The 25,075-nt window shown below is 37.6% G+C and overlaps 1 protein-coding gene and 1 pseudogene across 3 annotated transcripts in view; both read left to right on the top strand.

The window, feature by feature from the left end:
- On the top strand, positions 1 to 6,786 carry LOC143653581 (BTB/POZ domain-containing protein 7 pseudogene; annotated as a pseudogene).
- LOC143653579 (wings apart-like protein homolog) overlaps positions 1 to 9,668 on the top strand; it is an 86,594-nt gene extending 76,926 nt beyond the window's left edge. For 2 of the 3 annotated variants that reach the window (XM_077124707.1, XM_077124705.1), the window contains exons 18-19: positions 6,794 to 6,889; positions 7,293 to 7,886. In XM_077124707.1, the coding sequence (XP_076980822.1) occupies positions 6,794 to 6,889; positions 7,293 to 7,358 (162 nt within the window). In that variant the 3' untranslated portion in view covers positions 7,359 to 7,886. Of the gene's footprint in view, positions 1 to 6,793; positions 6,890 to 7,292; positions 7,887 to 9,541 lie in introns of those variants that run through there. The other variant, XM_077124706.1, reaches the window with a different exon arrangement.
- The last annotated feature ends 15,407 nt before the right edge of the window (positions 9,669 to 25,075 follow it).

Consider the following 25,075-nt stretch of genomic DNA (forward strand, 5'->3'; position numbering starts at 1 on the left):
GAACCATTCTGTGATATTTTATGTCTTCAAAAGACTTTCATATTACAGCTTCATCCTATCCTTGATTAACTTATTGTATTTGTCCAATTATATCCACTGCATTCCTAAATAGCTTTTGAGTGGTAATACACCTATTATATCAAAATAGTTTTATTTCACTGTGGGAGAAAAATGGTGGGAAAATGTTTTAACATTTCCAGTAACTTCTTTAAATTACTTTTCTTTCTTTACATTCTAGATAGGTTTATTGTCCTTCTACTGTAGGTTTTATTGAATAAGATTTGGAAGGAAATGAATTAATTCTCATGTGATGAAAGTGAATGGTTAATCTTTGTTTTTATTGGAATTGATAGGACTTTTCAGACTTAGGCTGTTTCACATAGACAGCTGCTGGTGTGAAAAATAAATTGGTTAGAGAATCTGTTATCGTATGGGGAAGGTAGAATTTACATACACAAGGTTAAATAAACTAAGATAGCATATAATGTTAAAAAGTTTCAAATATTTGTTGTACTTGTTAAGGTGCATTCCAAGGTAAAAGAACATTGGGGCTAATAAAAAAGCTCTTGATTGATGGATGAATCAATTCAGATACTGTTGGTTGGAATAAAACCTCAGCTCCACTAATTAAACAAGGTGAAAAGTCTAGTCTGGTTTAATTCAGTGCCTTAATGATGTTATCACGGACTCAGATAATTTCTCTTCTTTAATCTCTACTACCTTATGCTGGTGTCTTGTGCTTTGCTAGCTATTCTCATGGTCCAAAGCTGTAGCTAAGTTAAGAAGTATCCAGTAGAAGAAGGTATTTCTTCCTGTGTGTCCTTTTAAGAGGAAGGGAAGCACTTAGAGCCCTCATCCCACCCCAGTCATGTCTACTTCCCCTCATATTGGCCAGCAGTGGGTCACATGCTTTTGTTTGAAGTAAGCACTGGTTCATAGTGAGTGGTTTAAGATTATGATTTCCCCACAATAAATGAGAGTATGCAGACAGGCTGAGTCAGCACAAAAATGGAAAGTTATGGCTATTGGGACAGTTTGTTTCCATGTGAAAAGTATATTAAATAATGGGAGGGTTAGCTTTAGTTGGGACAAAGGTCCATCTCTTTTTTGAAGCTGGAGGATTGGAAGGAAAATGTGTGAAGATAACATGAAGGGCTTAACTAGAGGAAGAGATATTCATGCTAGCGCCTTTCGAGCAGGTCCACCCATTCACCTACATGGCCTCAGTTTTTGCCGTTGAGTTTTTTATTGCCTTTTTTTTCCATTTTCTGTATCCATTCAAGTCCTGTGACTTTTCCTAAATTTTTCTTGTCTCTTTCATATTTACATTGTAGTTAGTCTCTGATCTGTGTGTATACCAGCCCTTTCCTGGCCCCACTGCTTTCTGTATCAAGAGCAAAATTCTTATCATGGCTCTGGAGATCCTATAAAGCCTCTGTCTCCCTTTCTCATCACCTCTTCAGCTTATCCTTTTTTTCCTTATGATTGACTATGGCAAACTTATAAGGGCAGGTGAGAAACATATCAAGCAAAAGAAAAGTTGAAGAGGCCCTCATATAAGCAACAATGGGTATCATAAAGATTTTTTAATATTCTGTTTTACACGCACCCTAGTTGCAATCATTATTCAGTCATGTTCTTTCTTATAGCATGGTTCCTGAAATTAACTTGTGTTATTACCAGTCTTCTCTCTAAAAGTTAATAAGATCTTAAGTTGAGGGCGGCGTTGTGAATTCGTAGAGCCACAGATGTCTTTTTGCCTGAGGTCATTGGAATTAACCTTAAAAGCTAGTCTGTGTCATCAGATGTAAGGGCAGTGAGTTTGCCCAGTGGCAAGCAGCGGCTTGTAGATAGTAAATGCTACCTTATGGTTAAAGGTTTCCCATTGACCACCATTAGTTCTTACTACCTTTCTGACTCCTCCCTAGTCTTCCTCCCTTCCTTTTCTTTTGACTCTCTCCTTTCCTGGAATTTTGAATGCTGCCACCAGAGTTAACTTCCTTAAAAGCAGTTCTCATAACGTCACTTTCCTCTTCCTGTCCATTTGGATTGGGTTTTGGAATGACGGCTCTTTTTCTTTCCTGCTCGCTACAAGACCCCAAACGGAAGTCTGCTTCTCCAGTTTCCAGATCGTCCATACCCTTCAGATGCTTTCTAAATTTTCCGAACAGGCCCTGCTCTTCCACACTTTTATTTTTGTCCCTGCTGCCCTCTGTTTTAAATGAGTGCTATGGCTTTTAGAGCCACAACAGAGCCACAAGGACTGCAGAGTCCTCCAGTCAGCACTTTGGAGATGGAGAAGGAGAACACCCCCCCAGGGAGCTTCATGAAGCAGAAGGCTTGGAGAGAAAGCTAGCAGAGGTCGCCATGTACACCAAGTGCCTTTCCAGTTGAGAGAGGAATCCAGAACTTCATTGGCTTTTCTTTTTTTTTAATTTTTGTTAATAAAACAAGTCAACATACAATATGAACATTCTTTTTTTCATAATTGTATTCTTTTTTTATACATAGTTGTATAGTCATCATCATGATCATTTCTTAGAACATTTGCATCAATTCAGGAAAAGAAGACAGAAAAAAATTCTTAGACATCATACTCCTTACCCCTCCCTTTCATTGATCACTAGCATTTCAATCTACTAAATTTATTTTAACATTTGTTCCCCCCTATTATTTATTTTCAATCCATATGTTCATTCATCTGTCCATAAGGGAGATAAAAGAAGCATCATACACAAGGTTTTCACAATCACACAGTCACATTGCGAAAGCTTCATTGGCCTTTCTTGAGTGAAGAAATTGATGAAAAGAGGCTGCTGAATCCAGAGTTGAAGGTTTGTAAAGGCCTCTGGGATTATACTCTGAAGAACCAGCAGGTGGAATGCCTGAGTGAAACTTGTTTTCCTGCTCATCGTGCCATTGTGGCAGCTAGTGTCCATTTTTAAAAACACTGCTTTCTGGGTGCTTGAGTAGTTCAGTGGTTAGAATGCTCACCTTTCATGCGGGGGACCCGGGTTCAATTCCTGGACCATGCACCCCCTTCCCCCCCAAAAAAGCACTGCTTTTTTCCTCACATGAGTATGGAGCAGAGATGTAATAATAATGGACATCAATACTGCTGGTATAGATATGCCCATGTTTTCTGCTTTGTTACACACCTTTGTACAGGAGAGTTTGGAATGGAGGACTCAGATTTCAAAATGTCGATATCCTCATTCAGCTTAGTGAAAACTTTGGAACACCAAATTCCCTCAATGCAGATATGCACGGACTCTTTGTTTACATTTTTTATGATATTGTCCTTAGTTTTTCTTCAGACTCTGAACTGGTTGAAGCTTTTGGTGGAAATACAGAACTGCTTAGATGAAGAGCTCAAAGCTCACAAGGCTATTATTTCAGCATGATCCCCATTTTTTTCTAAATTTATTACAGTACAAAGGAGGATACGAACTGGTGAAGAAGTCACAGAAAGAACTTTGAGGACTCCCATAAGAATTTTATGAGATGAGTCCATTATACCAGAAAATATGCAAAAGTTATACGGTATCTATACCGATGTGGTAGACCTCTCAAGTTTGCACTGTAACCTCTCTGTAGGGAGTCTCAGTGAAGTTCAGGCTCTCATCGCAGGCAAGCCAAACATGACCAGGGTAGAAGAAGCCATGCAACTTTGCCATATAGCACCGTTTTTGGAATTTAACATGCTTGCACAAGGTTAGCATTTATTGAACACCATTGTTTTGCAAGATGCTACACCAAGGAGAAGAGCATTTAAGCTGTTTTTATCTGAATGCCACTATGTACCTAACTCTGGGATAGACATTTCAAATACGTTGTTTCATTTCATCCTCACCACAACTCTGCGAAGCATGGAGAATGGGTTTTCCCTTTGCATAAGAAGTGCAGAGATAATGCCCCAATTTAACGATATTTTAAAAATATGAACTTTGAACTTAGATCTCTGTTCCACCTCTGGCTCTGCCACATATTAACCATATAAATTCTGGCAGGGCATCTCAACTTGGGCTTGTTTTCTCCTCTTCCTATGTGTGCAGGCAACAAGCTCTGTGCTTGGCTCACTGTTGGGAGGCCCTTAAGAAATATTTTAAAAACTCAATTGTGTTAACTTTTTAGTAGAAAATTTCTAAAGGTAAGACTCCAGCTAGTTCCCTTACATGTCATTTGACAGCTGTGTTCCAAGTTTCTAAAGTCTAAAATAATTATCAGATTCGGATTTTTTAAATCAGTGATAAATATTCACATTCAGCCCCAGGATCTCTGTGATTACCATTTCAGGGAACAAGTCAACATTAGATGGCAAGATGGGGTCATAAAAAATGGTTTATAGATTGAGCTTTTCCATGTTGGGCTATTTGATGTAACTGCCACTCCGTTGTACTTTGATTCAATTATTATAGTCCCTTTTTCTCTTAGAAGCACAAAGAGAAAGGGCCTAATTATGTTTTTTTCTGAAGTCCCAACTTATTTTTATTTTTGTAATGCAGCCACAATCAAGTTTTGATGACAACTCTTGCACCATCCACCGTCAAGTACAAAAATTAATACATTCAAGGATTCAGGTTGTTTGGTATGAGGAAATTAGATTAGGGAATGGCATTAGTGATTGAGGAGAGAAAATGACCAAACAAAGGAAGAACCTCTGCATTGTACAAGCATCTTGGCTTTTCACGTGCATTACTTTTAAGACGAAGTTTCTGTCTTAAAACCATAATTGCTCTGATTTTCTAAAATATTCAGATAGAAACACTTTGACCAGACACAAGCATTCTAGCTACTTCTCATTTTGAAAGTAGCTGAAAGGAAACGAGTGCCAGAATAAAATAGATTAGTAATGATATTGTTTAGCTATTACCGTGTGCAAAACACTGGACTAACCTCTTTTTATAGGATACCCCACTTAATCCTTACATAGGCTATGCAGTAGCCATTATTGTTCTTCCCATTTTAGGTGCTATGTTTTTGTTTGTTTGTTTATTCTAGTAACATATATTCAAATTAGGATCTCCCTTTTTGGCCACGTTCACATGTGTAGTTCAGTGGCATTAATTATTGTGTTCACAATGTTGTGCTACCAGTACCACCATCCATTGCCAGAGCTTTGCAGTCGGCCCATATAGAAACTGTATGATTGGAGCATTGACTGTTCATTTCCTACTCCCACCCAGTCACCTGGTAACCTGCATTCTAGATTCTGACTCAGCGTTTGCTAATATCTCGTGCCAGTGAGGCCATACAATGTTTGTCCTTTTGTGTCTGTTTTATTTCTTCAACGTTCACCCATGTACCAGAACTTCATTCCTTTTTGTGGCTGAATAATATTCCACTCTGTGTATATACCATATTTTATTTATCCTTTCATCAGTTGATGGACACTTTGGGTTGCTTCAAAAAAAAAAAAAAAACAAAAGAATGCTATGACCATCCTGCCCATTGTCCCAGCCACAATACATTTGGGCATTTGATAGTGTGTTGGTAGAAAAGGATTTGATTCGAATTAATGATCTAAAACATAAACTCTATTACAGGCTGTGCACTTTTCTTCTAGTTAGTTCTCCATGACTCCATAACCACTACTCTGTCCATGGCTTTGATATACTGCCTCTTTCCTATGAATTGGTTAAAGACATTCTTAGATCTGCTTTCCATAATTCTCCTTATCATTGCCTTTGCCCTTATAACATAAATGTTTTAAGGGCAAGATTTGTTAATTCAGTAGAAGTAAATTTGCACTCCAGCTCTCAGCTGGGACCTGTGGTGATATTTGCTGAATTGAAATGTGAGTGATTGACATTGTACATTTTAGCAACATTTTGATGAGATTCTTTTTTTAAGCTGCAGTGATGCTGTTATTTTGCTTCTTTATCATTTTAAAAGTATCCTAATGGAGGATTTTTTAAAAAGGGGAGTGAGTGTGGCAGGGCTCATGCTGGTGGCAAATTCTTGAAGAAATAATATGCATTCTTTGCTCCCCTACCCTAATCATTGAGAATCAAATCAGAAGCTTTTATTTTCCTTAAACTTAACCTTGTGCCCCAAACTCAGGACAAATTATTTTCTTTTGTGCTTTTTTGTTACAGGTAAATCTTCATAGAAGAGTTTTCCTTTTATTCTTTCTGAATCTTTAAAACATTTTTGTTAACATGAAGAAGTAGAACAGTTTTTCAAGGACATCGGTAGTATTTTCCTTATATCATATTGGTTTATATACAGTTTGGCTGCTTTTTACTGACAGCAAAGGGAAACACTTTAATTTCCTCTCTTGGAATTGTATAAGAAAATGCTCACCTGTTTTTTTATATGATTTGACCATATTGTAAAGGATACTAAATTGCCTTTGGAAAGATCTTGTTAATTCCTAGTCAACATATGTCAGATTAATTCACTTGTAAAACAGGAATTTTCTTTGATCCCTTATTTTTCTATAAGCAGCTATATAGGTACGTTCTCAAGTGTAACATTTTTAGTCTATACCTCGTCCACCTGTCTGAACACCCCTCCACGTTCCCCCCCATTCAACAGTGCAGTTTATTTCAGTCATTTTTCTTCCTTTGCAAAAGTAAATTTGCCTACAAACATTTCTTTGTAACCTGTGCCGGCTTTCTCTTTTTCCTTCTTTTCTGAATATGGAGTGGGGTACACTGATAAGCATATGAGTGTACAGATGGGAATTGTATGTTCACCAAGGAGTTCAGGGAGCTTGTAACAGTGCAGTGTCAGGTACAAGGTCAGGTGCCCTCCGGGCTGATCACCAACTATCCAATCTCTTCCTCAGATCAATGTGACCACCGTCCGAGAGTATTTGCCTGAAGGGGACTTCTCAATCATGACAGAGATGCTCAAGAAATTCCTCAGCTTCATGAATCTTACTGTAAGTGCTTTCATTGCAGTACATGTGGTTTTAAACTTAATGATACATTAATGACAGTAGAGAAAACTACTTTGGCCATAGTGAGTGGAGCAGAAAGGTATTTTCTCGCAGTTTTAATCCTTGTCTTCCATTTGTTCAAGGTCATTATTAAATTATATCATGGCAAAATATATTGATTCTTTATTATGAAAGCCACAATTTAATCTTAGTATTTTTAATTTTTTTATTAATTAAAAAAATTACAGTAAAGAAACAAACATTCTTAATATATGATCATTCCATTGTTTAGTACTCTTTTGTTTGTAGTGTTCAGTTTAGTAATCTAAAGAAGTTAAACTTTGACTTAATAATTTCTTTAATTGGTTAAATATTAATTCTTACCCCCCTGCACCTTCCCTTTCAGTGTGCTGTTGGAACCACAGGCCAGAAGTCGATCTCTAGAGTGATTGAATATTTGGAACATTGCTAGCTGCTTTACCTTTGCTTCAGGTGCTTGGTAATGCTGGAGCTACCCTTAAACAAAGAAAAGTCATGAAAGAGGTCCTTGAAGATATACCAAGAACATTCATCAGTATCTTTCGTGTTTGGATTTTTAAGGCCACCTGATTTCTTCGTCATGCATTCTGCATTTGCTAAAAGACAGTTACTACATCAATCTGCAACTATCAAAAATGAGGGAAAAGGTTCAGGCTGTTAACAGTTTCATGCAGTATTTAAATACACTTACTTTGGCAGAGTTTATACTCTCCCCTTGCTTTCTTGCTTTATCCTGGGCAAGTTTTGAGGGGAAAATTTGTGCTGCTGTTAGTGCCACTGCTGTGTGTGTTGAGCCACTGTTGTCATGCCAGCCAGGTGCAGAGGCAGCTTAGCTACTGAGGTGTCGAATGTTCTGCGGACATTCTAGGCAACAGCTTAGTTCCTTTTTCAGGCTCATTGGCTTTTGCTTTTTTTGTTGAATGGTTCCAATCGTAAATAAAGCTTTTAATAATTTTGTGAATTTTTTTTGTTGTTGTTCCCTGAACTACTACTGTCTATATTTAAAATTAGATGGAATCCAAAGACACAAGGGATTAATAGTATATTTTTTTATTCCTGATTAGGTTTGGGTTGTCGGACTATTTTTCACTTTTGAGACCATGACCGTATTCGATTTCATACCATAATGTGTCATAGCTACAGACACAAGAAAACAAATAACAGTTTGAGGGAATATTATATAAGATGTTGTGCCCTGTTAAAGGAGGAAGCAAAATAAATCAACCCAGGGTAGTTTACATGTAATGCTAGGTGAGGCCCTTGAAACATTAATAGGTTTTGAGGAATGGCTCTCTAGATATATTTTCTAATGTTCAGTACAATAAATATAAGGAAGCTAAAACACCAATGTGGAATTCATGTTTCCAGATAGCATGTATATTCTTCTATAGAGTTGACAGGATCAATTGCATAAGCGCAAAGCCTTAAATTTGCTGGTTTGAAGAAGATCTTTTTTCATTGAGATTCTTATTTCATAGAACAGTGTGTTGTTTGGAAAACAGTCATGGAACACATAAAACACATTTTATATATTTAATTTCTCAACCTTGCAGATTTTCCTTGTATTATTGTTCAGACCATTGGTTATGCTTTTTAATTTTTTCCTTTTTTAATTGATTGGGCCTGAATATAGGCTTTCCAGAGACCTTTTTCATTAATACTTTTAAACACCTTTTAGGTTGTGCAAGATCATGTTTCTTCATTGGATTTGTAAAACTTGAAGCCATAAAAATATTAGTTTGGTGTGTATTGGGGAAAATAGCTAAAAGTCTAACTTTACCCTTTTAGACTTTGTTATTTCCTTGTATAAAGTGACAAATCGGGGCTCTTGTATCAGTGCCAGCTGTAATTTTTTTAATGCAGTGGCTGCCTTCTATTGTCTTCCTATTTTTGATAATGCAGATTGTTGGGAAATCTATAAGGAAGTAACTGATTCCAGACAAATTCTTTTCTTCTTCCTCCTACCCACCTGGTCCCCCAGCCATCACCTTTTGAAATCATAGTGTGCCAGTGTAACTTGGGAAAGACCCTGAGACTGTATTTGCCCTGAGTAAAAAGCTAGCTTAGCAGACTATTTTAAAAGCATCTTGATAAATGATATTCATAAAATTAAATTAGCTAGATATATTTTGTTAATGATTTAAAAATACATGATATTTATTAATCATTGGAATTTCGGAAAGGAGCAGAGTTTTGGTAAGACTGCCTTTTGTGGCAGGTGGTAAGGAATATTATAAAAACATTTTGGTGAGAACAATCAGGGCCAACTACATTTTTTGTTACACTGGTAATCATTTGAGAATTGATTTACCTCAGTGTTTAACAGTTTTTGTTTGTTTTGTTTTTTAAATAATAACTAATTGTCAAGCACTGATAGAAATGCAGATTTTGGTATGGGGGATGGGGGAGAAACCACCTCACAAACTGCAGTGCATTTGTGTGTTTTTAACCCTCAGAGAACTCTGCATTTTAGGGTACTTGAGGCTGACTTGCAAATTAACTAAAGTTTTAAAGTAACCTTTTTTTCCATTGTAAATATTTCTGTAAATACTACCAATTGAAAATTAGAACAGTAGAATACTTTTCTGAATCCAATCCTATTTTTATTTTATACAGTATTTCTCAGCTGTGATCTTTGGAGCAAAAGCCAACGGCAGGAAAAAATAGTTTGTACCAGTTTCATGAAGTATGTCTTTGGGTTTTGTAAATAATTTTAACTCAAATAAAATTGCTACTTTCAATACACATGTTGTCTTTAACATAAGTCTATTGAACTATTTTGGAGGAAGAAGTTCCACTCATGACTTGGTATAGCTGGCTCATGGGAAATAAAAGTGAATTAAACCCTTTAAATGTGCACAGAAAGTTTTAACCAGTTTTTGTTAATTCTTTCATTAGTTACTTCTCCATGTTTTTAATAATGGTTGTCTGAATATAATATAAATTCTCAGTGACTCAGGCTCATTAGGAATGTTGGTTTTCCTATTGGGTAGTTATGCCCCTGGCATATTTATTAAGTTTTGGTTGTTTTTTTGTTTTTGTTTTTGTTCTGCTCCTTCTAATATGACCCTCAACTTCAACTTCTTTGCTTTGCAGTTTTTACAGCTTCTTAGGGGGGTTTTTCCATTTTCTTCTTTGTTTTCAGCTTTTAATCTCCCTGAATTTACCATGAGCAGTTTTCTTAACCTCTCATCACTGCTTTTGGCCTCAAAAATAGGTGGAAGGATCCCTCCTGGAAGTTCCTATCTCCCTTCCCAATTACACACACAGAGTGTATGAGTGGTTTAAGGGTGCAGCTAGGGCTAGAGAAAGATCTAAGTCACAGGAAATGTTAATCCTAGCTCTGATACTTGACTGTCTTTGAGCAAAATCCTGAACTAATTCTTTTATCCTGTTACCTCATACTGGAAAATGGGGATAATATTAGTATAGACCTCGGGGTTGTAAAAATTAAAGAAGATAGAGCATGGTGAAGTAGTAGGTGTTTCAAACTGAGTGAGGTCTTGGTAAATGATAGCTTGTACCAAACAGTTTTGTTTTCGATCTGTCAAAGTTAATGTTCTAAACAATTGAGTGGAATACCGGGTCTACTGAGGTCATATCGCTGAGGTTGTTGGGTTCCTTTAACAGCAGATCTCTGAAAGTCTAAAACTGCCACTTCCAAAATTGGTCTTGTTTAATATCTTGGCAGCAGAGAAACACATAGCAGATTTCAGAGACTCCTAAAATGTTTCAAATGTGTCCTTCACTTTTTTGTCCTTGTTATTACAAGGGAGGACTGAAAGACATTTCACAATTGACTGTCAGGTAGTAGTCTCCGGATATTTGATGTATAGATAATGACTTCATGTAGAAATAGACTTAAAAATGAGCCAAAAAATTGAATAAACACTTTTCATTGTTTTCCTCAAACCTCTCTATTTCCCTAACTTTTGTGTGTGTATGCATAATTTCAGTATTCCAAGTGTTATGTGCTGACAACAAGCAAAAATATAAAGCTACATCTATATACTACCTAGTTTTTAATTACCTAAAAGAATCTGCCATACAGAATTGTGTTGCAGAGGGCGTGGGTCAATAAAACAATACTGATTTAAAGGAGTATAGAACTAAGTAAATTGTGATAAGTTAGAAATGCCTATTATCCCTAGCTCAAACTGCTAGAGGAATCAGAATAGGTTACTAAAAATATTTGATAACCTGAAAGAAGGCAGGGAAGGAGAAGCAGATGTGGAAAATAGAAAGCAAATAGCAAGTAAAAGTAGATATAGGTAAAAGGCAAAACCTTTCCCCCTCAGATAAGCCAAGGATGGCCACTAAATCTAATGATATAATAATTATAATAAATGTAAATGGGCTAAACAGAAAATAGGCATTTTCAAGCCGAATAACAGACTGAGACGCGTGCTAGATACAAAAACAATTTGAAAGTAAAATGGGAAAATATGTGTCATGCAAACACTGTTGAATATTGGAGTGGCTTATATTAATACAAACAGACTTCAGTATTAGATCAAAGCATTTCATAATAATTGAGGGAAGATGTAAAAATTATAAATATCTGTGCATTTTTTTTTAATCTTTTATTTTTTTACATGGGCAGGCACCGGGAAACGAACCCAGGTCTTCCGGCATGGCAGGCAAGCATTCTTGCCTCCTGAGCCACCGTGGCCCTATCTGTGCATTTAATAGAGCTTCAAAATACATGCAGCAAAAGAGAAGATCTGAATGACAGCATCAGCTACTTTAACCTAATTAACATTAGTATAACACTACCCTCAACAGATTTTTCAAATGTGCATGAAACTTCACTAACATAAACCCTATGGTGAGTCATAAAACAAGTTTCTGTGAATTTCAGAGGATGTAAGGAATTCAATCAGAAGTAAAAAACAATGCAATATTTAGTGTTACTTGAAAATTAATACACTTCTAAGTAACCTATGGGCCAAAGAAAGTCACAAGGGAAATTCGAAAATACTTGAATGACGGAAAATGCAAGCTAGCAAAATTGTGGGATGTAGCTAATGCAGTACTTAAAGGGAAATGTATAGATTTCAATGTTTATAATAGAAAAGAAGGGCTTAAAAACCAGTGATCTTAATTTCTATCTTAAGAAGCTAGAGAGAGCATTTAAACCTGAAGTAATTTAAAGGATAATAAAATCAAGAATCAGTGAAAGAAGAATAAAGAAGACATTCAAGAAAACTTTACCAAAGCCAAAGATTAGTTCTTTGAAAATATTAATAAAATTGACAGCCCTTAGCAAGTATAATGAAGGGAAAAAAAAGTTACCAATGTCAGGAGTGAAATAGGGAATATCCCTACTGCTTCTATAGACATTAAAAGCCTAATATTTTAACAACTTGCACCAATAAATTTTCTGACTTGGATCAAAGGAACAAATTCCTTGAAAAGCCCAAACTTAAAACTAATTTAAGAGGAAATAGGAAAACTGAGGAGCCCTATATCTTTAAAAAGCATTTTAATTTGTATTTTAAAAAGCTTCCTACAAATAAAAGTCCTGTCTCAGAAAATGTCACTGGCACATTATTTAAAACATTTAAGGAACAATTCATATCAGTCTTACATAAGACTTCAGAGAGCAGAAGAGAGGGGAATACTTCCATATTCATTCGAGGTTTACCTAACCCAATACAAAAGACAGACAATAAATATCACGAGACCACTACAGACCAACACTTCTGAAAATAGATGCAAAATCTTTAACAAAATACTAGAAAAGCACATCCATTAGCAAGAAAATGATCAAGATTGGTTTAACATTTGCAAATCAATTTAACCAACTAATCAAAATAAAAGGACTAAAACCATTTGATCATCACTTTAGATACAGAAAAAGTGAAAATGCAACACCTATTTATGATTTTAAAAAAATCTCAGCAAACTAGAAATAGATGGAACTACTTCAATGAACTTCTTCAGATAATGAGCTTACTCTAGCGAAAATTATACTAATACCATAATCTATGGTGACTCACTGAATACTAAGAGTAAGAACAAGGCAAGGATGCTCACTCTTAGCATTTTCTTTTTTAAAAAAACAGAATTGAGAAGCTCTTTCTAAATTCTAAAATACACTTGGGAATACAAAGGACCTAAAAGAGTCGAACTTCAGGTTTTACCATTAATCTATACTGTAAATGAAGACCATGTGGTATTGGGAAAAGGACAAATAGATTAATGCAACAGAAGACAGAACTAGAAAACAAACCACAATTGATTTTTGGCAGAGGCACCAGAGCAATTTGCAAAATTTTTAAAATGAATGATTCTGACATAACTGGATGTCAGTATGAAAAAAATGAATCTTGACCTCTACCTCACACCACACACAAAAATTAATTACAAAAGAAATTGCCCTCAACTACTCAATGAAGTCCATGTAACATTGATAACAGAATAAGACAAGGACAATAGGAGAAAGGAAAATTACAGTTATCCCACTCAAAACCATAAATACAAAAATCCTTTGCAATATGTTAGCAAATTGAGCACAGCAGTTCATAACAAGATAACACAACCTGTGCAAGTTAGATTTATCACAGAAATGCAACAGTAAATTATCATTTGAAAATCAATAAATGTAACTCACTGCATTAATAGATAAAGGGAGAAAATGCATGGGATCTTCTCAATGGAGGCACAAAAAGCATTAAGTTCAAATAATATTCAAAGATAAACATATGCAATAAAATAAATTGAAAGACTGGCAAAAAAGCTTTTACTGAAAGATTTAATACAAATGAAACATTCAAGGATAGTCAAGGAAAATATCTTGGCAAACTGGGAATAGAAGGATATTTCGTTGAGTTGATTGTAAGTCTATTAAAAACTGACAGAAAATTTCATTCTTTCCAGTGAAATAATATAGACATTTGCTTTAAAATCAGGAATGTTTCCAATATACTTCTATTCAATATTATACCAGAGGTGCTTACAGTTGTCATAAGACAAATAATAGACACAAAAATTTGAAAGGAAGAAATGAAACCTTAAACTACTTGCAGACCATATAGTTATCTGCTTAGAAAATCCAAATAAATCCACAGGGAATTTATTAGAAATTCCAAAGATAGTTTGGCAATTTGGCTAGATATAAACTCAACAAATATGTAAGCAAATGAACCAACAACCAAGCAGTTCCATTCCTGTCACAGGTTATGGTTAGCTAGGTAATTCAGTCCAACCATCCTGCTTTCAAAGACAGTTAAAATATTGGAAGAAATATTTTTCTATCTTTTTAAAATATATTAATGAGTGAATAGGATAATGAGACATTGCTGGTTCTAAATATAAAACTAGGTGAGAAAGAAGAAATCAACACTCACTGCCCACTTTTGCCCTGAGGGATTTGCAGGTCTGGAGGAAATCACAGAAATAAAAGTGAGACTTTAAGGCAAAAAAACATTACTATAATCATGAAGATAGTCATTTCCTACTGAAAAAACTGTCAATTCACCAGAAAAACATAAGAATTTAAATTATTTCACCTAATAGTAGGGTCTCAAAATATATAAAGCAATGATTTCCAGAATTCAAATATTGAATAGACTGATAACCTGGACCTCATCAAAATTAAGAACTTCTACTATTAGCAAGACACTGCTCAGATAATGAAAACACAAACCACAAACCGGGGGAAAAATATTTGTACATCTATTAGATAAAGGATTTTTGTATCTAGAATCTATAAAGATCTATCAAAACTCAATAACAAGAAAACAAACAACTCAATAAAAATTGGGTAAAAGATTTCAACAAACACTTCACCAAAAGTAAAAGGGAAATCAATAAGCACATGAAAAATGCTTAACATATCATTAGTTTTTAGGGAAATACAAATTAAAGCCACACTCATATATCACTAATATCTATTAGAATATTTCAAATAAAAACAACTGACCGTACCAAATAAGTTGGTGGAGCAATTGGAACTCTCATATACTGCTAATGGGAATGTAAAATGGTACAACCACTTCAAAGAGCTGTTTTCCAAATTCTACAGTGAGACCCAGACCTTTCGTTGCTGGGTATTTACCCAAGACACACGAAAGCATACTTCTACACAAATGTTCAAAGCAGTTTTATTGCCATAGCAGCTTTATTGTAATTGCCAAAGAATGGGAAACAACACAAATACCCATCAATTGGTGAATGGATGCATTATAGTGCATCTGTACAATGGAATACTACCCAGCAACAGAAAGGAACGAACTATAGATACATAAAACAACACAAATGATTCTCGCAATAATTACACTGTGTGAAAGAAGACATTAAAAAGCCATACAGTTGTATTCCATTGTTAGAAAGTTCTAGAAAATGCAAACTGGTCTATAAGGACAGTACACAGATCAGCAATTGTCTGGCTTGGCTGGGGATTGTGAGCCACAGGAAAGAGACAATTCTCTGGAAAGAGAGCTTCCTGGAAAATCACACTTTTAATGCACATACTGAAAACTTAGCTAAAACAATCCTGATAGCTTGGCGGAAACTTGACCTCTGTGGTGACAAATTTTTGTCAGAGGTAAGCAGTGAGTAGAATTGTGATTATTTGAAACGGAGAGTTCCTGAGTGGTTGACGGGTGATGTCTATTTCAACAAGCATATTATGGATAGATGAGCCCACTCCTTTCTTCAGGAATCCACGAAAAATACAGGAATAGGTATTAGAAGTTTTCACTTGATTCTCTCGAATTATCCTGGTGAAGAGGGGATACTATTCAACACAGTTGATTTCCAAAGTAGCTTAAGGTATTTAAAGTGTTTAAAAACATCAGGATAAGTGAGGACACTTTGTCCAAGGACATGATGGCACCTTAACCCCTACTCGCTGATGCATGGCCAATACTTCGGCAGTAGAAGTGGGGATGTGAGCGGCTCATGCTCAGACCTCCAGGGACTGGCCTTGTTGAAGAAGGTGCCACTGAGCCTTCCATCTGTAAGAGCTATCCCTCTGGCACTCAGTTAATGCTGAATGATGACATGATTGAAATCTCATACCTAGAATATGAAACCTAAGAGGGTTTTTAAACTTCTGACTTCTGAAATAATTTTAAACTTAGAGAAAATTACAGGAACCACACAAAGTTGCTGTGAAATTTATTGCTTTTTTGTATATATGTTATTTTTCACAATAATAATAAAAAAGAATCATACAAAGAACTTTTGTTTACCCATCACTAATATTCCCCAAATGTTTGGCATCTCTGAGGCTCTATATCCCCCTCCCTCTAATCTTTTTGTTTTCTGAACTACTTCAGAGAAGGTTGCAAAATGGATACTCCATCATCCCTAAGGGTATTCATGTGTTTGTCCCCAAAATAAATAACATTCTCCTACATAAAAACAATTTGGGCATTGCCCTAGTTTGCTAGCTGCTGGAATGCAAAATACTGGAAATGGAATGGCTTTTAAAAAGGGGAATTTAATAAGTTGCTAGTTCACAGTTCTATGGCCGTGAAAAAGTCCGTATTAAAGCAAGTCTATAACAATGTCCAAATTTAGGCACCAATAAAGAGGTTACCTTCACTCAAGAAAGGCCGATGAAGTTCAGGGTTTCTCTCTCAACTGGAAAGGCACATGGAGAACATGGCGACGTCTGCTAGCTTCCTCTCCAGGCTTCTTGTTTCATGAAGCTCCCTCACGGCGTTCTCCTTCTTCATCTCCAAAGGTCACTGGCCGGTGAACTCTGGCTCTCATCATTTTCTTGAGACTCTCTTGTGACTCTCATTGCTCTCTCCGAAGTGTTTTCTCTTTTAAAGGATTCCAGTAAAGTAATCAAGACCCACCTGGAGTGGGTGGAGTCCCATCTCTCTGTATTCAAAAGTCAATACCCACAATTGTGTGCCTCCATGAGATGTGATCAGAATTAAAACATGGCTTTTCTAGGGCACATAATCCTTTCAAACAAGCACAGGCATCAAAACTAAAAAATGAACTGGATAGTTCTTTTGCATCAAATCTGCGATTCCTTTTGAGTCTTGCCAGTTGTTCCCAGTTCTGTCCTTAACAACAGACGAACCTTGTTCACCATGGCACGTTGTGTTGTTGTCATGTCTCTTTAGACCCCTTCACCCTGGAGCAGTTCCTCATTCCTTCCTTGGCATTGAGGACTTGGCACTCATGAAGAATATGCTTCAGTGAGAGCTGTCTTGTATTTCCTTATATTTAGATGTAGGAATGCACGTTTAGCAGGAATACCGTGGAAGGGACACGCTGGTCTTCCCTGTGTGTCATATTGGAGGCCACATAGTGTGGATTTTTCCTACTGCTGCAGGTGCTACCTTGGTTCCCTTGGTTAAGGTGGAGTCAGCCAGCTTTCTTCACCATAAAGGCATCTTTCCCACTTTATGGGGGATAAGCATTAGGCAGAGACAGACATTGTCTGTCTATGCAAATCCCCTACTCCTCAAATTTCACCCACTAGTTTCCAAATGTATTGGGGTTTGGATTACATCCGCCATAAAACAAACACCTATTTGAGTCCTAACTCCCGTCAAGTAGGTTTGAACCCATGTGTAAACAGGATTGTCAAGGTTGTGCTCAGTCGAGGTGAGGCCAAACTGAATCAGGGTGGGCCTTAATCCAATAGGGTTCCAGTCCTTATAAGTGGAGGAAATTTTGGATGTAGTTAACCAGTGGAAACCAGGGGAGGAGACAGAGACTGAGTCCTACCAAAACGCAACAGACTTCAGTGGAAGTATGAGTTCTTGTTGTTTAAGGCAACCATTCCGTGGTGTTTGTCATAGCCGCCCGCCCTGGCAAAGTCACACAGGATCCACTGTGCATTCTTGTCTGAAACTATTATTATGATAATGAATGATAGCAAACTATGATTTTTCTAACTCAATCACCGCTTCTATATTGGGTGATGCTCTACCGTAAAAAAGCTTTGCCTTCTTTCCCATTTATTTTGTCATTTATTTATGTCAGTATATACTCAAAGGTTCCTATTTTATTATAATCATTAGTTATTTTAATGGTTCAAATTCTTCCCGGTTTGGTCAGTAGGAGTGCCTTTTGACTGCTTGTGTATCCTTTTGATGTGTCACCAACTCTGAGAACTCCCATACTTTCTGGCACAGTGAGATATTCCAGGAACATCATATTTTTTTTTACCAGGAGGGTTTTTCTCACGACTGCTGCAAGGAATTTCTGATACGTAAAACTTGAAGATTGCGTTCTGAAATGGGCGTAGGTGAATTCAGATGACGTGAAATGAAGTTATGACCTTCCAGTAAACTTGAACTTTTCACTTCCTCAGCTACAAAACTGCAGAAGTGCTAGAATTTTTATGGTGATCTTTGGGAGGACAGTTGCAATAGGACACTAACCTTGGCACAAATCCTGAGGACTGTGACTCTTTGGATTTTATTTGGATTTTTTTTCCTTTATGCAGCTGTTGAGGTTGGAGAGGGCACAAATATTTCAAGTTTCTTACATGGTGTTGGCTGCTTCCACCTGCCTCTCCTCTGATGTAATCTCTGCAACATCCGTGAAGAACGGGAAGAATTTGTATTTCCAAGTGAAATAAATTGAGGCTCTATAACCCGAGCCCATGCAGGGCAGAGTCAGGATTCAAACGCAGGCCAGATCTGCCTGGCTCCAGAGGCTGGGGAGGCCCCACCTCACACTGTCCTCTCCGGACCCCCTCTCGTAGGCCCTGGTTCTCGGCCCTGCATCCCTACGTGTCCACACATCATCCTCTTGCATGGGTTTCCCCATCCAGACCGAGATTCCAGAGAGCACAAATCGTGTCTCATTCATGTTTGAATCCTGAGCAAGCTTAAAATATCTTTTTTATTTTGATCAATTTCTAAAATAAATTCAGCTTTCTTATAGTTATAAGAAAGCCTTTAAAGTCCTAAGGGAGGGAATAATGGGGAGCAGGGGATGCCTGGAGGGACATAGCTAAGAAAAAATTCAAGGGGATAGGATTGTTGATTGATTTTCATCTCAGTTGGCAATTTGGAATGAATTACTGGTGGGTACTTAGGGAACTAAGCAAATGATTAATTTAAGAGTTGTGACAATGAGTTTTATGTGTTGCCTTGGCTAGGCTGTGGTGTCCAGGCTGCCTGCCTACCCTACAAATCTGGAGCCTACCAACCCCCACAATTATGTGAGTCAATTCCTTAAAATAAATCTCTTTCTTTACCTATCTATCTGTCTATATAGATATTTAGAAATCTCAATTTAAGCATATTGTTTAGAAATATGCAGATACCTGGCAGAAGAAAAAGCCAAAAGAACTGGAATTAGTTGCTTCTGGGGACCAGGAATCAAGGGTGAATTGGAGAAACTAGGGGACTATTTGTTTTTATGGAAAGCCTTTGCACTGTAAAAGTTTTGACTTTTCTTTTTTTTTTTTTTTTTTTTTGGTTGCATGGTCCGGGAATCAAACCCGGGTCTCCCGCATGGAAGGCAAGCATTCTACCACTGAACCACCCGTGCACCTAAAGTTTTGACTTTTAAGGTACATACACCTTAAATAGAGATAATACCTAAGTTATAAAAGTAAAGCATGCAGGGCAGTGCGATGGTGGCTCAGTGGCAAAGTTCATGCCTGACATGCTGGAGACCTGGGTTCGATTCCCGGTGCTTGCCCATACCGAAAAAAAAAAGTAAAACATGCATTCACAGGTAGAAGAGGAGATGGGTTTGCACATGGCTGGGGAGAAAAGGGCAGTTGGGCTTTTCCATTCTAATCCTCACCCACCACATACATATTTAGGAGGGAAATTGCACGTTAAAAAATTAAAAAAAAAAATTATATAAAAAAAGTGAAGCCCGCGGCAGCTGGGATTTACTTCAGAGCAAAAACCACATCCTGAGTTTAGCCTTTAGACCATGAAAGAGTTTCTGAAGCGCTGAAGCGTGAATTCTTCCATGATTTGCCATGTGAAGCATCAAATAATTTTTTTGGTGACTAAACTGAAATAAAAGTAAACTTTCAGAGTTTCAGTTGTTAGCACCGTAGCGGCAGAGTATATCAAGGAAAATAAAACAGACCAAATATTACTCAGGAGTAGATTGCTATTCCCACCTTCTCTGATTTATGTTGACGTCACCCACGCTGAAAATTGAAGCACAGTTTTCATAAAAATAGCTAATACTGAACATTCGCTATAAATATGCCTGACCCTGTAGAAACCACATCCTGCATTTATCCTGAATTGCTGAACAGTTTCTGAGACGGTAAGCATGCACCGCTGCCCAGTCTACCATGTCCAGCCAGAAATAGTTTAAATGCACTAATATTAAGTATAATGCTTCATTTTAGGGTTTTAAGCCACTATTTAAGTGACGGTTGATGACTGAATCATGTCACAAAAGGCATATGCAGGCCCCAACCCTGGTCCTGCAGGTGTGACCTCATTTACCCATTTGTAAATAAGACTTTTGTAGATGTTATGAGTTGAGGTGGCCCAAACTGAATGAAGGAGGCCTGTTCTAGTTTGCTAGCTGCCAGAATGGTATACCAGAAACGGAATGGCTTTTATTTTTTTATTAACGGAAAGAAAGAAAAAAAAGAAAAAAAAAGAAATTAACACAACATTTAGAAATCATACCGTTCTACATATGCACTCAGTAATTCTTAACATCATCACATAGATGCATGATCATCGTTTCTTAGTACATTTGCATCGGTTTAGAGGAACTAGCAACACAACAGAAAAAGATATAAAATGTTAATATAGAGAAAAGAAATAAAAGTAGTAATAATAGTAAAAAACAAAACAAAACAAAAAAAACCCTATAGCTCATATGCAGCTTCATTCAGTGTTTTAACATGATTACTTTACAATTAGGTATTATTGTGCTGTCCATTTTTGAGTTTTTGTATCTAGTCCTGTTGCACAGTCTGTATCCCTTCCGCTCTAATTACCCATTATCTTACCCTGTTTCTAACTCCTGCTGGACTCTGTTACCAATGACATATTTCAAGTTTATTCTCGAATGTCCGTTCACATCAGTGGGACCATACAGTATTTGTCCTTTAGTTTTTGGCTGGACTCACTCAGCATAATATTCTCTAGGTCCATCCATGTTATTACATGCTTCATAAGTTTATCTTGTCTTAAAGCTGCATAATATTCCATCGTATGTATATACCACAGTTTGTTTAGCCACTCTTCTGTTGATGGAGATTTTGGCTGTTTCCATCTCTTTGCAATTGTAAATAACGCTGCTATAAACATTGGTGTGCAAATGTCCGTTTGTGTCTTTGCCCTTAAGTCCTTTGAGTAGATACCTAGCAATAGTATTGCTGGGTCGTATGGCAATTCTATATTCAGCTTTTTGAGGAACCGCCAAACTGCCTTCCACAGTGGTTGCACCATTTGACATTCCCACCAACAGTGGATAAGTGTGCCTCTTTCTCCGCGGAATGGCTTTTAAAAAGGGGAATTTAATAAGTTGCTAGTTTACAGTTCTAAGGCCAAGAAAATGTCCCAGTTAAAGCAAGTCTATAGCAATGTCCAATCTAAGGCATCCAAGGAAAGATACCTTGATTCAAGAAGGCCAATGAAGTTCAGAGTTTCTCTCTCATCTGGAAAAGCACATGGAGAACACGAGCAGGGTTCCTCTCTCATCTGTAAGGGCACATGGTGAACACGGCGTCATCTGCTAGCTTTCTCTCCTGGCTTCCTGTTTCATGAAGCTCCCTGGGAGGTGTTTTCCTTCTTCATTTCCAAAGGTCATTGGCTGCTGGTCTCTGCTTCACATGGCTATATCGTTCTGCTCTGCTCTCTCTCAGATCTCTCATTCTCCAAAATGTTTCCCTCTTTTATAGGACTTCAGAAACTAATCAAGACCCACCCAAATGGGTGGAGACGTGTTGTCACCTAATTCAGCTTAACAACCACTCTTGATTGGGTTATATCTCCAGGGAGATGATCTAATTACAGATTCAAACATACAGTATTGAATAGGGATTATCCTGCTTTTACAAAATGGGATTTAGATTAAAACTTTTCTAGGGGACATATGTCCTTTCAAACCAGCACAAGGCCTCAATCCAACATGCCTGAATCTTTGTAAGCAAAGGAAATTGGACGTGGAGAGAGAAGCCAGAAGCCTGGATCTACGGAACCCAGAAGAGAAAGGAGAAGATGCTGCCATGTGCATTGCCACGTGATGGAAAAGCCAACGAACAGGGATTGCTGGGAGCCAGCCCCAGAATGCCAGGGTCTTCGGGAAGAAAGCATCTTGCAATGCCCTGATTTTGCACTTCTCCTAGCCTCTGAAACCCTGAGCCAATACATTTCTGTTGTTAAGCCAAACTTATCGTATGGTATTTGCTTTGGTAGCTAGGAAACTAAAACAGTTACATAGTGAAATTGCATACAAGAGAAAATAAAATGGAGTACCTTCCTTAAGCACCTTTTACTGTTTCAACTAGTATCTGACTTTAGCCTCTCCAACCTAGAATGACATTTAAAAAAGATTTTTTTTTTTATCATTACAATCAACTTTTTTGTGTGTGTGAAAAAATAACATATATACAAAAAAGCAATACATTTCAACGCACAGCACAATAATTAGTTGTAAAACAGATTTCAGAGTTTGGTATAGGTTACAATTCCACCATTTTGGGTTTTTACTTCTAGTTGATCTAAGATACTAGAGATTAAAAGAAATATCAATATAATGATTCAGCAATCTTATTCATTTGTTAAACCATACCTTCTCTGTATAACTCCACCATCACCTTTAATTTTTCTCCCACTCTTTAGGGGTATTTGGGCTATGTGCATTCTAGCTTTTTCACATTGGAAGGGGCTGTCAATAATATGGGAGAAGGAGATGGAACTAGCTGATGTTCTGGAGAGGCTGGGCCCTCTAGGTTTCAGGACTTATCTGGTCCAGGGACCCATCTGGAGGTTGTAGGTTTCTGGAAAGTTACCCTAGTGCATGGAACCTTTGTAGAATCCTATATAATGCCCTAGGTGTTCTTTAGGATTCGCAGGAATGGTTTTGGTGGGGGGTTGGCTAGTTATGCTAGGTAGCAATGTCTGACTCAGGCTTGTGTAAGAGTGACCTCCAGCATAGCCTCTCGACAATATCTGAACTCTCTCAGCCACTGATACCTTATTTGCTACACTTCTTTCCCCCCTATAGGTCACGATGGAATTACTGATCCCACGGTGCCAGGGCCAGGCTCATCCCTGGGAGTCATCTCCCACGCTGCCAGGGAGACTTTCACCCCTGGATGTCATGTCCCACGTAGGGGATAGAATGCATTTTGAAGGATGTTTTAATATTATTTGCTAATATTTATTGAAAAGAGCCTTCAATTTTTAGATACTTCCAGAAGAGCTTACAGTTCAGTTCTGGGGTTCCAGATCTATGCTTTTAGAGTTCATAAAGTGTGAACAAGCTCTTTTCTAACTTTCAACGCAGTGTGAAGTTAAAAAACAAAGGAACAGAGGTTTACTTGGGTCTTGCTCGGAGGTTAATTTTTCAAGATGCAGTATGTAGGTCTTTGATATTCATCAAATTAATACAGTAACATTTTAATCAAATCATCTACCTTGCAAAATAATTGTGTGTGTGGACAACCCTGTTTGGTATAAAAACAAACCACCCCCTTTGTAAGGGGCAGGGCCGAGCGGACACAGCACGCCAGGGCCTGGTTCCCTGTGGGCTGATGACCAGTGAATGAGGCCAGTTTTCTGCAGAGCTGGGCTGCTTCAGTTATCCAACCATCCCGATCAAACCGCGGTGCCGTCTGCCTCTCTGGAAGCTGACAGCCTGAAGAGCCCAGAAATTTCCTATCTGAGCACGGTGGGTGTTTCCTGAAATAATCTGTGGATTATTATACATCAGTTCAGCTGATGTATCTTATCCATACAGACTTTGACATTTCTTCCTGTTTTGCTCCTCCTGAATTTGGACCGATGCTTTGGAACATCTCACGTAGAATGAGAAATCCAGAAATCCAGGAAGAAGTTGGGTGCAGCGGGGTACAGTGGCCAGAGAACAGTCTGTTTTATTTGCCTAAATCTGCGACTTACTTAAGATGAGGTTTGCTTTCTCTTAATTTAAAAGAAAGTAAGCAAGATTTTTAGACCAGCTTTAGTCTCCCTATCATGGAAGGGGAAAGCATCGCTGTGTATTTCCTTAGGGATGGTTTCTTAGAAACACAGGCGGCACCTGATGCTGGGGCAAAATCCAGTGCCCTGGATTAGCATGTGTTTATATTTGTTTTAGAGATTGTGGCAGCTATTATCTGAAAGTTTTATAAGTTTCAATGGGAAAGGAGATGATGAACGAATGTAATTCGTAACGTGTTGGCATTGTTCAGAAGAAGGAAAGGGGTGGGTGGCTGTATCACTTTTGCCTGAGAAACGTGGTATGATTAGTTAGAAGACTGCCATCTCAAGACCCAGACATGGAGTGAGGCTTCTTGAATCCTTCAGTCGTAGCCGAGCCCCCCTGCCCAGATGACACCATGTGGAAAAGGATAAGCTGTGCCCTCTGAGCTCTGCCTCCATTTCTGACTTACAGAATCACGAACTACAAAACGGCTGGTTTTACCCTACTAAACTTGGGGGGTACTTTGTTATGCAGCAATAGCTAACTCAGACAGACGCTTATTCGGAAAAGCCCTAGCTGAGAAGATCCAGCTAACCTCGTGAGACAGAAAAAAAAAAGGTATTCAGAGGAGAGGATGAGAAGGTGAAAAGTGAGGCAGAGACAGAGGGGAACTGAGTCACTATGAATGGAAGATCAAGCCAATTCGGCTGCTCAGGGGTCAGTAAGACGACCTGATCTTTACAGGAAAACTGCACGATATTGGCATATGGCAAAAGTTCAAAAAAAAAATTTGTTGATTAAACAAATGGATTTGTTAAGCAGTCAGCTTTCCTGTCTATTTATCTCCATTCCATTAGCAAAATACCTTCCTCTCCAGTGTGTCAGCTGGTTTCCTGTTTATCTTCTGGGTTATTTCATGCCCCTAATTATGCTCAATCTCTTTGCTGTGTTTATTCATTGTCATACAAGTGGCTTCCCTCTGGCACAATGTCAAGAGTTCTAGAATTTTTATACAGGGCATGCTGGGGGTGGGTGGGAACAGGTTGGAAGTGAGGGCTAAAGAATTTTTTAGTTAAAAAAAAT

Source organism: Tamandua tetradactyla, chromosome 13 (assembly GCF_023851605.1).
Source record: "Tamandua tetradactyla isolate mTamTet1 chromosome 13, mTamTet1.pri, whole genome shotgun sequence".
NCBI lineage: Eukaryota > Metazoa > Chordata > Mammalia > Pilosa > Myrmecophagidae > Tamandua > Tamandua tetradactyla.